Raw genomic sequence first — 14,661 nt, forward strand, 5'->3', positions numbered from 1 at the left:
AGATGCGTTAGAAACAATTTTTCTGTAGGCAGCAGATGTAAATGAATGGTTAAGAGGACAACTCGAAACAAAAGCAAAAAATTGAGCAGATAACAAACGCCTTTTGTTTATTAAAAAAACACATTCCAATTAGAAAAAGGTGTGGGGTGAGAGAGGCTCGAACTCTCGACCTCAGGATTACTCAGTAGCTATGAGACTTACGCGCTAGCCAACTGCGCCACCACCCCTTGTTTATTTTGCTGTAGTAATTTGTACAAGGACTAAATCAGCACTTAATTAAGATTCACACAACGGAAATCTCCAGGCCTGCGTTTCTATGTTTATCTTTATTTCTTGCGTTCATCATAAGTTTGACATGTTTAACTATGTGCAACTTTCACATATAACAAATAAAAAATTTATATTTGTATGTAATAACAAATTTTGCATAATTACGCTTTATAGCAAACATATAACTGTATAATTCGCTATACATATACAATTGTATTATTCGCTGGCCTAAATTATATAATTCGCTGGCCTCGCTATACATATACAATTGTATGAATCGCTGGCCTAGATTGTATAAATCGATGGCCTATTTCACTGCAACTGTATAATTCGCTGGTCTATTTCACTGCAATTGTATAATTCGCTGCAATATTTATATAAAATTTGCTTTGCATACAATTGAATTGAAGTAAAATGTTTGTATATTGTATAATTATAAGACTATAAGAAGAAGATATATCTTTTTCTCTCGCTTTATACAAAATCAGAAACACATTTATACACTTTTGTTGTATAAAGCGAGAGAAAATTGTATTTCACTGCAATTGTATAATTCGTTGGCCTTTTTCGCTACAATATTTGTATAAAATTTGCATTTGTCTACAATTGAATCGAAGCAAAATGTTTGTAAATTGTATAATTAAGTGTATATCACGAAGATATATGTTTTTGCATGTGGATATACAATTTTCTCTTGCTTTATACAAAATAGAAACACAATTTATACACTTCTGTGTGTAAAGCGAGGTAAAAAATTAAGGAATCCCATAGTGTAATTCAATAATTACACTCTGTCCCGACAAATTTAGTATTTACAAAAAATCCCTTTAATTTGTTGTGCCGTGATACTTTAGACTCTACTGATACATGGTAAATGATACATGGTAAGTTTAAACTGTTGAGAAAAAAATGGGAAAAAAACGGTAAATTTAATGTTGTTACTAAAACAGCTTATTTTACGGTAACAGATCATTAATCAGCATAAATTCGGCACATAATTGGATATTAATTTCAAATTTTGAAAATCAAAGATTATATCATTTAGTTTGAATACATTTTTTATGAACAATCTGTTAAATTTTGAACTATAGTAATTTTATTGTTGTTACTGTGGATTTTTCAAGATGAATACTTCAATTTTGATGAGACATTCCGGAATTTGGGTGAACGAATTGCAGTATGAAAGTTACAAAATCGATACATTATAACAATTTTCAAAACATATCAGTACATCAACTAAACAACTAATACCTTACTGATACATGATATCAATTTTCAGAAAATTCATACTACATGAAAAACATGTGATACATATATACTACATGTATCAGTGCATTGACTAAACATTATAACATGTGGTACATATCTAATACATGTATCAGTACATCGACTAAACACTATACACACTGATTCTATATGTATCATCAAGCACAGTTGATGACGCAGTTATTAAACTTAGTGAATGATACATTGTAACAAATTTTCAGAACTTCATGATACATGATAATAATTTTCATGATTTTTGATACATATTGGATTCCTTAAAATTTTTACTAATTTCAGCAACAGTTTTAAGTACCAAAATACTAACCCGAGACAATGTAGGCCTAACAACAATGTTTGCTGCTTTTTTTTGTTGTTGTATTTTGACAACCATTGATTTTGATGTTTCGCCAGAGTCTTTGTTTGAATCCTTCTGAAGATTCATACGATCATGCAAAGACTTTTTTCTATTTTCTTTCCAATTTTCATCGTCGGAATCATATATCCTTCTATTAATTAACGGATCCATTACTATGATGTCATAGAACAATTAACAAAAACAAAAAAGGGAAGAAAAGAAGACCTGATGATGGATTAAAAAGAAAAAGATGCTGGGTTAAAACGATGATGGATTAAGTAGAAAAAGACGATGATGGATTAAGAAGAAAAAGAAGAAACCAATAAAATATGCTGGTTAAGAAGAAGAAAGACGATTATGGAGAAAGAAGAACTGAAAACGTGATGGAGTAAGAACTGAACGGGAGAGAAATTGTCCAAATTTTTGAAATTTCAAATATTTTGAATTTTGAAATTCAAAATTTCAAAATTGGGTGTTTTAATTAAAATTAATAATTCAAAATCCAAAAACTGATTTAAAAGGTTGAGTGTTTTAATGGAGAAAATCCAAAATCCAAAAACTGATTTAAAAGGTTGAGTGTTTTAATGGAGAAAAAATAGGCATTAAAATGGATAATTGTGTATTATAGGAGAGAGAATGTTATGTATCTATAAACTTATACTAAAATTAAAAAAAAAGGAATTATGTAATATTTAAAAAAAGAAGGGAAAATTAGAGAATATAAAACTTATAGTTGTGTATTTAAGTTATTTTTCCTAAAGCGACAAAGGCGAGTAGAGGGAGAGTGGCGAGCGAGAATTTTGGGAGAGAGGCGACTGACAAACTTTGAAAAACATTTACTATGAAGCACAATTAAATCAAACCGTAGCTACTCCATTTATTTTAGGTTGTTAGTTTGCTATTATATATAATTATTCCTTTAATCAGAATTTTCCTTGGTTTTTATAGTTCTAAGACGGTAGGGTAGTATAGTAGTTGTTTCGTTGATTGCTTATTATGATCCTTTTTGTGTTTGCTTTATGCATTAAACAAAAAAGAAAATTTTGCGATTTAGTTTTGGTTTAAGACTCAACTCTGTCCATGTGTTTGCTCTTGAAATATGATCATCAATCTACATAAATCTAGTATTAGTAGACATGGGAATTTGAATTTAATTGATTATACAAATGAAGATACAGATGCTCTATTGTCTTCGAATTTAATTTAATTATTTATCGCCCTTTTTGTTAGTAATTCTTAAGTAAGCTTGTTAATTAGAGCACAAAATTATAGAGGAATTGAACCTGGATTTTTTTCAACTTCCAAGCATCCTTTAGACTTAGTTGAAACAGTAATTCAGTGGTCATTCATTGAATAAGTGATATTGTTGAGTAATTATTAATCAATACGATATGAAATAAAATAATAATGTACTACAACTTATACAAAACAGTTGCCTTAAGCAACATAGCTCTCTTTGCCTATATATTCCATTTGAAAATTCAATTGCTTTTTCACTGCATCGAGGATAGGTGAAAAACATATTACACCCACACAATCCATCTAAAATGCATTTATTAACTATATTTCATTTTATTTCAAGTCTCAAAATATGAAAACTTATTATATGTCATAACAGGTGCGTCGATATTTATTATATGCGTCGATACTAGTGTTCACTTGAATCTCATAGGTAAAAAGTTATACGATATAAACAAGAAAAAAATATTAGTGTATATATAGATTTATATTCTCTTAAACATAAAAGAGTAGAGGTTGGTTCAGTCGTTTAGTAAATTGAAGATTCAAAAACTAGACACTAAATTTTTGCTTCCAAACTCATGAATCCGCTAATTATAGTATTATTTTCATCGGTCATTCGAAATAATTTCTTTATCTTCATGAGGTAATGATAAGATGTGATTCAGTCAGTGGCTATGTTGTTGTATTGATTACTAAGCCGAATCTAGCTAAATCCCATTTTTTCAATTAAGGAACATAATTGAAAGTATATTCTGTAGTTTGAATTGTAACAAGAAAGGTAATGGGTGGTTGAGTTTTGATTGCCTTTTTGCTACAAATGATGCAATATGCATATGAGGTGTCTGCATGTTACCAACTTTTCTGTTCCACTTAACAAAATACTAATCAAAATTCCAGATCTAGTGACCCACAATTCCACACCTAAAAAGAACAAAAAACTATTTTCATCAACCATACACACACACAAAAAAAAAAACACCCCAACTATAATTAACGAACAAATTCACAAATTTCAAACACGTAAGAAATTTCATGTAAAACATCTCTATTTGAAGAAATATTTTATCAATCCAACTAGATCTCAAATCAAACTTGAAAACTTCAATTATCTCAAAATTTTCCTTTGGTTGGCAATATGTCATAATAATTCAAGTTTAACGTTTTCTGTTAGGTGAAGTGGGGTAATAAGTAATCTTATAAGTTGTAATTAATGCAACAAAACTACTGATTAGTGCTGACTCATTTCCACGTAAACTTAGCGTCCATGTTGTGTCACAATAGGGACATATTCACAACTTTGATCTCAAAAGTACTTACTTTAATTACCTAATTAATCAATTCCACATAGAAAAATCCTTTTGAAATTAATCAAACTATTTGTTATCTTCTCTTTAACATGTAACTAAGAAATAGATAAAATTAAAAAAAAAGGTCTAATAAACAAATAATTTGAGATAATTATTTTTAAAAGTCACGACAGATAATTTAGATTTGACAAAATGAATGTTAAAGTATTAGTAGTTACTAGTTATCAATCAATTTCATTGTCTGGATTCTGGACCTGTTTGGTAAGGTTGGTTTAGTGAAAGAATCGTAAGTATGAATTTTATAATTAATCGATCGTTAAACAGAAAAATGTCACATGAACTACAAACTCTAATTTAAGTCTATAACATTTATCTATTTTCCTTTCTTTATTTACCAGTTTCTGTTTTCCTTTTTGTTGGGTCTCTTTTCTTTTCTATTTCTGCTATTATTTCTGTTTTATACAATTTTATTATTCAGGAGTACATAGACGTGATTAATTTTGGCACCCACTAAATTTGAATTTAAAACTCTAAATTAATATATTATTACTTTATATAAATTTCAATTATTAAATTTAGGATAATACTCAATTATCCCCTAGCCTATACTCAAAATCCCTATGATACACCTTATCTTTGATGAGGTCCTATTACCCTCCATTTTTTTTAAGTAATTTATTACCCCTTGCGTGCCTACGTGGCAATAGTCGTGATTTCACCCATGTAGGACGCGTGAGTGCAGAGTGAGTGCAGATTTTGACTAACAATGACCAATACAAGTTAGCCACGTGTCAAAGCAATTTGAAAAGAAAACAAAAATAAATTTTATTGTTTCTCTCAAAAGCATCTTCTTCCTCTTTTCAAAAAATAACTCCATGTTCATGGTTCTTCATTTTTGAAGAAGCTCCATCCATTATCATTCAAGTTAAATAGCTCCTTGTTTTGAAAAGGTAAAGTAAAATTTAATATATTCGTTACATCTTTTTATGTCGATTATTAAATCTTATTTTTTTTTTGACAATGTTTATAAAGTTAGGGTTATGACAAAATTCGAGTTGAATAAGTTGTGTATGGATGAGAACGATTCAATGTTACACTGCAACCAAAAATTAACTCCCAAAATCCAATAACGAAAATCAAATTTCAGTTGAAAATCTAATTTCTAACCTTTGAAATCGATCCCGTCCACACATGCAACACTTTCTCTCTTTCTACTTCATCTACTTTTTGGTAAAATTAATTTGGAAAAGAGGAAACGCCAGCTTTTCAAACTTGGGAAGTGTAAAGTAACTTTATCGAAAGCTGAAACAGTGGGTCCCGGCGCGTGTTCAACAAACAAATCGACCTTGCAGATTATTATTGCCACGTAGGCACGCAAGGGGTAATAAATAACTTGAACAAAAAGTTGAAGGGGTAATAGGACCTCATCAAAGATAAGGTGTGTCGTAGGGATTTTGGGTATAGGCTAGAGGGATAATTGAGTATTATCACTTAAATTTATTATATTTCACGTTTAACATACTGAATTAAATCGATCGGGGAGTTTGAGATGTAGAAATGGAACAACCCATGTGATACCAACTTTGAAGCTCAAAGAACTTTACACGCAAATCATTAGAAATTTAGCATCCCCATATTTTGTTCAAAGTTACCAAGTTGTATCGCATAAATTAAAGTTTAGAGATATATATATATATATATTTTTTTATCTGCGACAAAAAAGTTGATAAATTTATGCAGGGAAAAAAAAGTACCTTTAAAATTGAAGATCAGATAAAAGGGAGAAAAAAAAGTTCAAATAATGGAGTTTGCTAGTTCATTATGAAGCATAGCAAATTGGAGTATTGTTTACTGATCCATTAACATTCTCTATACGAGGCCCCCCACGTGTTTAATTTTTCATCTTCTGTTCTAGAATTTTCTACAATTAAAAAGAAGATTAGGAAAATGTGAAATGAATTAAAGGTCTGATTAACGCATAGTTGAAGTTAATCAGTGATGGTTTGGCTAATTAATCTGCTCTTGGGTCAATGTATTAAGACAAATTATGTGATTAGGTAGGTGATTAATAATGGTGGGACACACTCAAACAGGAGACAACAATAGTTCTCGAAACCTAAGCAACATACTCACTCTTAGTTGAAAAAAAGTTACACGTGGACAATCCTCCTTTTGTAGAGTCAATTAGTATTAGAACAATATTTATTTTGCTCGACTTCAAATTAAATGCTCACTCACTAAATATTTGATTTTAGGTCTAAAATAAAGTGTTAAATAATGAAAAAATCATAAATAATTTTGATTTTTGAGAGTTAATCTAATGAATGTTTAAAGTTAAAATTCAATATAATTTCAACTCTCAAAAAGCTCTAAACTAAATAAATGGAGATAGTACATTTTATATAATAATTTGATTAAATTAGTATTCTCACAAAGCACAATATTCTCTTTTGTATCTAATCTCTCTCCTACTAATTATTTTTTTAATTAAATTGAATCCACTTTATTATGTCTATAAATTTGATTAGCCCCTACTCTTTGGAAACCCCTCTTCTTCTCTCTTTAAAAAAAAAATTGGTTCTTCCGTAACTAATATACAAAAAGAAGGAATAAATTTAGTTTGATTGTAGTCTGCATGTGCTCTGCCATCGCATAGACTCTGCTTTTTTGAGTAATAATCGCACCGCCCATTTCTCTCTTTACAATCTTATTTTGTCATAGAACTCCTTATTTGATTCTCCAACTTTTCAACTATATAAAACCTATCCCTCTGTTTTTGACTCAATCGAAAAAACAGAGACAATGGGTGAAGAAACGAAACAGGTTAGTACTCTGTTTTTTTTTAATGAATGGATTTATATTTGTTTATCGAATGGATGAGATTGTGATTGAAATGTACGTAAAACAGGAGCCACCAAAGGAAGAAGTAAAAACAGAGGAAGAGCAAACAGAGCCAAAACCACCTTCGCCTTTTGTTTTGTACGTTGACTTGCATTGTGTTGGATGTGCAAAGAAAATTGAGAGGTCCATTTCAAAGATTAGAGGTTTGTATACCTTCTATGTTTTTATATCGCAGCGGCAGAATTTTCATAACAGGAAGTGTATGTAGTATAGTATAGTGTTATTTTTCGATCCCCTTTAGCTCTCTCGACCCTAATTTTGTGTACCTTGGAGCAGGGGTTGAGGGAGTAGTAATAGAAATGGCGAAAAACACAGTGACAATAAAGGGAGTAATAGAGCCACAAGCAGTGTGCGACAGAATTACGAAGAAAACTAAAAGAGTTGCAAAAGTGTTATCACCCCTGCCGGCTGCTGAAGGTGAACCAATTCCTCAAGTGGTTGCTTCACAGGTATAATTGTTGTGGCATGTTATACTACTTTTTTTTTGATTGATTGTTCATATAATTAAAGAATCATAATGTTTGCTTTTATTAGGTAAGTGGATTGACTACTGTGGAGCTTAATGTCAACATGCATTGTGAGGCTTGCGCCGAGCAACTTAAAAAAAAGATTCTCAGAATGAAAGGTAACCATGTTATTCAAAACTTTTAACTAGTTAACGATTGGGATCCATCATCAATAACACTAACGTTATTAGATTTTCGGGTGGTAATGAGGAAATCATATTCACACAGCACAGTGAAATGAATAATTAGTTAGTTATTCTTTTATCATGCGTTTTGCTTCACTTTATTTTTTCAACACGAAAAATACTAAGCAAGAGCAAGCCATAGAATGTCAACATAAAGCTTCTAAGAGTAAAATTTATCCATATCAAATGTTTAGATATAACCTTATCAATCAGTTAATATGAAGTAAAGTACAAATCATTTAATCAAGGTTGAGTAAAACCATTTTATATTCAAATAAATACCATATATATATATATATACACACACTAGGATAAAAATAAGTTTTTACCTAGAGAGATGGTGAGTTATTCCCCTCTGTCCCCATATTTTAGGTGGTGGTGGGACAATGGGCAGGTGCACAAATGTTATCCATATATATAAAGTTGCAACAGCATTTACAAATTATTTGAATAATTTGCACATAATTAATAGCCTGAAAAACATGATAAGAAATCTCAGAAATGATGGGTAATTAATTGCTTAAAGTCTGTCGATTGACCGTGTAAAATCAGAACTATTCTCTTTGACCAAATAGAATTTAGCGATTCTGGATTTATTCCTTACTAAACCTATTATTCTGTCCGCCATAAATTAAGTATTACTATAATTTAATGATACGATAATATTTATTTAATTAACACACAATAATATTAAATTAATTAGTGTTTGTACATCTTGTTGAATTTAGGTGTTAGAAGTGCGGAAACAGAAGCCAGCACTGGCAAAGTAACGGTGACGGGCACTATGGACGCTAACAAACTCGTCGACTACGTCTATCGACGCACCAAAAAACAAGCCAAAATTGTCCCTCAGCCCGAACCTGAGCCCGAAAAGCCCGTTGAAGAGACCAAGCCCGACGAGGCGAAGCCCGTTGAAGAACCAACGCCCGAAGATAAGAAAGATGAAGGTACACCCCCGACTGAAAATAAAGAAGGGGGCGATGGTGAAAAACCACCGGAGGGAGAAAAAAACGAAGGCGGTGGTGGAGGAGAAGCGATGATCATTCCAATTGAAGATCATTATGATGAACATACGATTAATAAGTTGATGTACTATCATCCTTATCAGCCACTTTACGTCATTGAAAGAATTCCACCTCCGCAGTTATTCTCAGATGAAAATCCCAATGCATGTTGCATTACATAATTAATAAATAAACATGCTATCAATTATAGTACGTACTTGATTAATCAATCCTCACACTAAGTTTTTATGATATTGTGAAACGATGATTAATTTAAAACGTAGGAGTATTGAATTTGATTTGTTGCTTGGATGGTCATGTGAAGGGGATTATTCTATCTCTAGATGAATAATGATAAATACAAATGTTTATCGTGTAATATATATCTAATCTGAATATGTTATTTCAAGAGTAGATATAAAAATGTTACATCATTATTGTTTGTTGTGTATAAATATTATTTACCATCTTTGATAATGTTACGATATGATATTTTATTTAATGTTAATTACGCAGAGTTGTCTATCTTAGATGATTCTTAGATGTTTATATTTTATTATATGCTCGTTCGATTATATACGACGAAACTTATATTGATATAAGCACTTTTAATTTGCAACTGATTTATAAATATGATTTAAGTATGTTCACACATATGATTGTAGTTTATCACATATAAATTACAATCATATATGATAAAATTAGAGATACCATAAAAGCAGGCTCGAAACAAAAACACTTTGTAATGAAGCCACTGTGAAAACAATTGGAAAAAATTTTATGGTTTCTCCGTTTGACAAAGTATGACCTGGTTTAATTTGGCACGGAGTTTAAAAATATAAAGGAGACTTTTGAATCTTATAACCCTAATTTAAAGTTAGATGAAATGTACAAAACTGCCTGTTGATCTTGTGGCTTAAAAGTGTGACGAGGAAAGTTGAAATTAAAATATTACCAAAAGAAGGAAGAAGTCATTTTTTTTAAACAAACCAAAAAGGAAAGGAGATCAATTCCAGTAATTTTTAGACCTCAATTTAAGAGGACATTTTCCCATAAAAATAGGAAAATTAAACACTTTATTTTATAAAATTAAAGTTGTGTTCGGCCATATTTTTATAACAAATATTTAAAATTAAGAAGTACATTTATTTTTTTTTAAAAAAAGTAAAATATCATTTTAAAAAGTTTATTTTATATATAAAAAAAAAGATAAATTTGTAGATGAAAATCTTCTAAAAGTGAAAACAAAGGTTTTGATCCGAAACTCAAAGTACAACAAAAATTTTATGGCTCATTGTTGAATTTCCAATAAAATCCCAAAAAAGTGAAATGTTTTGATGTTTAATTATAAAAATTTCTTTTTTTTTTAAGTGTCTTTAACAAAATGCCTCTTTTTATTATTAGCAAAAAAAATTTAATTTCAAAATTCATTTATAATAATAAAATTTCTCCTATCAGTCTTAATTTGTATTCTCAAACTTAATAAACACTCAATTACATCCAACAAATTGAGAAGGAGCCATGACCACTCCTAAAAATACAAATTGAGACATAATGCGTGTTAGAAAGTGTTCGATAGTAGATTCTACTTTTTCCCTCTACACAGACAAATGCATGGGTTCCACGTGGTTCGGTCCCACCGTTTGGGATTTACGCAGATCTGAGTCAGCTACCGACTTGGAAGTTATACTTTTTAATATTGTGATTCTAAATTAAAGTTATATTAAAAAACGTGTTTTCTAATGTTAAAATTAAAATTTTATCAAAAAAGGAAATGAATCACAGACTAAAAAATAAATAAAGTCATTTTTAAAAAACAGGAGAGTTTCATAGCAAAAGAGTGGGCCCGTGGGACCCTTTTGTAACGTGGGAGTGGCCCACTTTTCCTCTCAAAATACGTTCATCTCCTTTTGTCTCCATAAATTTCATTTCTCCGCACTCCATTGTGTCGCTTGTAGCGACAATCCACGTTTAGCATTGGAATAGTCTATATTGGGGTTTTGATAGGATTGGAGCGATAATTAAAGATTTCAAATTTATATTTCTGTTTCAATAAATAATTAAGAAAGTCAAAAATCGTAAAACAACCTTTTTAACATTGTTTCTAAATGGAGTGACGGACTCAATTAAGAAGTATCTATGTTATCACAATCAGTGGGTAGAATTATTGCTGATCAAGATGATGATAGGGAATGTCGTTTAACTCTTATTTGATGAAAAGAAAGAACATGCTTTATTAACTCGAAATCTTGTCACTATACATCCTCTTTGTCATTGTCATTAAATTCTATTTAAGCAGGGGTTAGTTGTCCTGTTGTGTTTCTATTCAAATATTGCTGCTATACTTTAAAATAAAAATGCTAGGGCATGCAGCACAAATAGAGCAATTAATAGGCTTTACTTTTGTCGTGAGCCCATGTTCGCATGCTGTCTACGGTAGCTACTGCATGCATCCAAGTATCTTTTGGCCGTTTAATTTCAATAACAATATCTAGTATAATTTTATAAGTGAGTTTTTCGAGAGGGAGATGTGCGGATAAACATTACACTTTTATCAATTAATTTTTTAGTACATTAATTTTATGGTGTAACATGTTTTAATTAATGCCTATTTTTATGCTTGATGGCGCACTTGATGTTCAAATTAAAACAATATATACATTTGGATAGTTAAAGCTGGTTTAATTTGGAGTAAGTTTAAAACTATCTAAAATAAATCAATTCAAACGAATTTAAAAATCGGCGTAATAAGTGCAGCCTTATTCCTTAAACTTTAGGTTCACTGAAGAATATATGTATAGGATAAGATTACTTTGGCGTCATCTAAGACCATGAGCTACGTAAAAGTGCGACCACCTTTTCCATGACAGTAAAAGGAATCACGACAATTCTTTTAGGTTTATCACCATTTGACACTACAGAAAAAATTTTCCTTCAATCTCCCTATTACTTTAGGTTTTTGATTTGGACGTAAATTCAAAATTTGAATTTAAGATTTTATAAATGATCTATTTAATTTATCAAATTCGATATTACTTATATACTTATTTAGTGAATTTGTAATACAAATCATTATAACGAGTCAAAATTATTGAGTTTGAAAGAATTCAAAAATTACCCACTCTAAGTCCGCCTTGCTTCAACCAGGGGAGGACTTAAAATTTAAATTGTAAATCCATCTCAAACGTGTCCAATAAATAGTAAGTAATAAACTCACGACCTTACATATATAATGGGCTCAATATTAATAACCCTAGTACTAAATACATCTAATTTATGAATCCGTCTCAAACTCTTGCAAAGCTTATAAATATAATGGGATCAATATTAGAAATTATATGACTAAATTGTGTTACTGCCTCAATTCCAACCACATTTTTTTTTATACAAGAGATTAAAGAGTAGTTCAACTATCCTAACTTCACACTGCAAAAAGCCAAATGGGCCGGGTATCAGAACTAGGAAGCATGAAGAAATATTAGTAAACTTTTGTAGAAAAGAAAAAAAAACAGTTGAAATCCTTAACAATATCCATTTCTTAGCATTTATAATAACTAAACTTACATGCTAAGCAATGCAGTGCACATGGGTTGTGAAAAAGAAACTTTATCGTTTGAATGATGACACTAATCTTTTTAAAAGAATTAAATAAAATTTCCTCTATGCAGTGAACCTTAGATTAGTAGATGCGACAATTTTTATGACTTTCAGCAGCAGTAGGATTAATTAATTTGTACTATAAAAAAAATTATGGATGAATTAAGCGAAAAGTAGAAAAGGGATGCTAGCTAACTTTTTAGAAAGAATCTTTTAGTATGTTGTCTGTTGCTTTTGATTTTAGATGGTGTCATCAATTTCATAATATTCTAAAATGTTAATTAGCACTATATATACAACGTAACTCATCATCAGCCCAAGTACTCAACTTAATGTGACACATACTGTATTAATAACACAATTATAGTTGCGTTGAGTATTCGAATTTGGGCATGGCTAACATGCAGATAGTCCCGGCAGGCAGAAATGTTAACGTAGAACCTCAGTATGTGGAAATGATGGTGCCACTCTACTCTTATGGTTGTGAGAGAAAAATCAACAATGCTCTTTCCCATATCAAAGGTAAAATTATTTTTATTTTAGCATGTGTATTGGGACACAACTTTCATGAAGTCATCAGATGTCTTGTTTTATTGGTTCTTGTATGTATTCAGTTAATTTGTAGAGATATAGGATGGTACATGAAGATATGTAAAAGGCCCAAGTCAATGGACCGATATGTTCCGACTGTAGATTTAAGCAATCAGGCCCAGGAAAACGGGCTTAGAGCCTGTTTGGCTCAGTTTAAAAGCTGGTCAAACTGACTTAAAAACTGGTTTTTGACTTATTTAGTTGTTTGACAATACTCAAAATAACATATTTTAAGTTAAAAAAAAAACTTATTTTAAACCAAAAGTTAAAAGTTGGGTAGGGGTGTTTTTTTTTTTTTTTTAGCTTAGCATTTTTATCTTTTTGCCTTAATATTTTTATACAATTTCCAAATTACCCACATAACCCTAACATCTCTTTCTTCCATTTTTTCCTTTTTCACGTTTGGCATAGCAACTTCAACACTTTTATCCAAACGCATAACTGCTTATTTTAAAAATAAATTTCAGCACTTTCAAAATTACTTTTTAAAGCTGCTTTTATTAAGCCCATCCAAACGGACCTTACACTATCTATAGATTATGTGTTTGTCACTCTGGCAAATGCTCCTCTGGGTCATCTAGTTTACATTGTGTATATGTAAGGTATATTAATATACATACAACTTATACGATAAAAGTGCATAGATAGGACATACTTAGATAAACTAGATGGATATTTAATACGTAAATTTCCCTATTAATAATACAATACTTACTTCTTTTTTCCTTTGAGCTTTTGACAAATAATACATGCACTCATTGTATTAATTATATGTAAAAAAAATATCAGGGATATATTCAGTGAACGTAGATTTTGAACAACAAAAGGTGACAATATGGGGAATCTGCAACAAGTATGATGTGTTAGCCAGAGTTAGAAGCAAACGAAAGGCGGCTCGTTTTTGGAATGAAGAAGACAACATGGAAGAATCAGAAAGAGATTCATCATCAAGCTCACCAGCATCTTCTCGTTATCGAATTAGGCCTAGGGCGCAACCTTTAGCTCTCATAAGGGCTCGATCTCTAAGCTTGAAATTAGCTTTAAAAAAGGCCTTCACAAGATCATATTCATTCTAATGAAAACATCAACCCCTCAATTATAAATGAGCCACATTGTAAATAGATGCCAATTTTGTTAATTGGCGATTAATTAAGTTTTCCTAGGTTCGCTTTTTGTGGCACAAATGAATATTAATCCCTATATGTTTTGTTTATTATGGCAATAGTTTTATGGAGTTTTAACATAAAAACTCAACTTCTATTTTTACTTTATCAATTAATGCTCCTAATTAAGCTACTACTAATCTCACTACCAAGAACAATCGTATGCTTTGTTATATGAAAATATGACTAAGATGGAGGATTCATGTGGAAATATATCGAATTACTTTTGTAACCCTGAGAAGATGCTTATATATAGAAGAGTAAATTAATGTAT

General features: G+C 30.6%; 2 protein-coding genes and 1 non-coding gene across 3 annotated transcripts; 2 read left to right on the plus strand and 1 right to left on the minus strand.

Annotated features, from left to right (window-relative positions):
- Window positions 1-142: 142 nt before the first annotated feature.
- TRNAM-CAU (transfer RNA methionine (anticodon CAU)) lies at window positions 143-227 on the minus strand. The gene is given in 2 exon segments: window positions 143-178; window positions 190-227. It is a non-coding gene; the product is annotated as a tRNA-Met (tRNA).
- Window positions 228-6,940: 6,713 nt separating this feature from the next.
- On the plus strand, window positions 6,941-9,473 carry LOC101253261 (heavy metal-associated isoprenylated plant protein 9-like). Its single transcript, XM_004234986.5, has 5 exons — window positions 6,941-7,263; window positions 7,349-7,484; window positions 7,618-7,790; window positions 7,876-7,966; window positions 8,761-9,473. Exons 1-5 carry the CDS (start codon window positions 7,243-7,245, stop codon window positions 9,216-9,218), a joined length of 879 nt encoding a protein of 292 aa, XP_004235034.1. The 5' UTR covers window positions 6,941-7,242; the 3' UTR covers window positions 9,219-9,473.
- Window positions 9,474-12,918: 3,445 nt separating this feature from the next.
- On the plus strand, window positions 12,919-14,437 carry LOC101252962 (heavy metal-associated isoprenylated plant protein 28). The gene is made up of 2 exons (XM_004234985.5): window positions 12,919-13,155; window positions 14,014-14,437. Exons 1-2 carry the CDS (start codon window positions 13,026-13,028, stop codon window positions 14,298-14,300), a joined length of 417 nt encoding a protein of 138 aa, XP_004235033.2. The 5' UTR covers window positions 12,919-13,025; the 3' UTR covers window positions 14,301-14,437.
- The last annotated feature ends 224 nt before the right edge of the window (window positions 14,438-14,661 follow it).

This window comes from Solanum lycopersicum, chromosome 3 (genome assembly GCF_036512215.1).
Source record: "Solanum lycopersicum chromosome 3, SLM_r2.1".
Lineage (NCBI taxonomy): Eukaryota > Viridiplantae > Streptophyta > Magnoliopsida > Solanales > Solanaceae > Solanum > Solanum lycopersicum.

Excerpts from the sequence above, each read along its gene's own strand:
- LOC101253261 (XM_004234986.5), top strand. The coding sequence starts at position 7,243 with ATGGGTGAAGAAACGAAACAG. Across the intron at positions 7,264-7,348 it reads TGGGTGAAGAAACGAAACAG|GAGCCACCAAAGGAAGAAGT; the intron begins GTTAGTACTCTG and ends TACGTAAAACAG. Across the intron at positions 7,791-7,875 it reads CTCAAGTGGTTGCTTCACAG|GTAAGTGGATTGACTACTGT; the intron begins GTATAATTGTTG and ends TGCTTTTATTAG.
- LOC101252962 (XM_004234985.5), top strand. The coding sequence starts at position 13,026 with ATGGCTAACATGCAGATAGTCCCGGCAGGCAGAAATGTTAACGTAGAA. Across the intron at positions 13,156-14,013 it reads TGCTCTTTCCCATATCAAAG|GGATATATTCAGTGAACGTA; the intron begins GTAAAATTATTT and ends AAAAAATATCAG.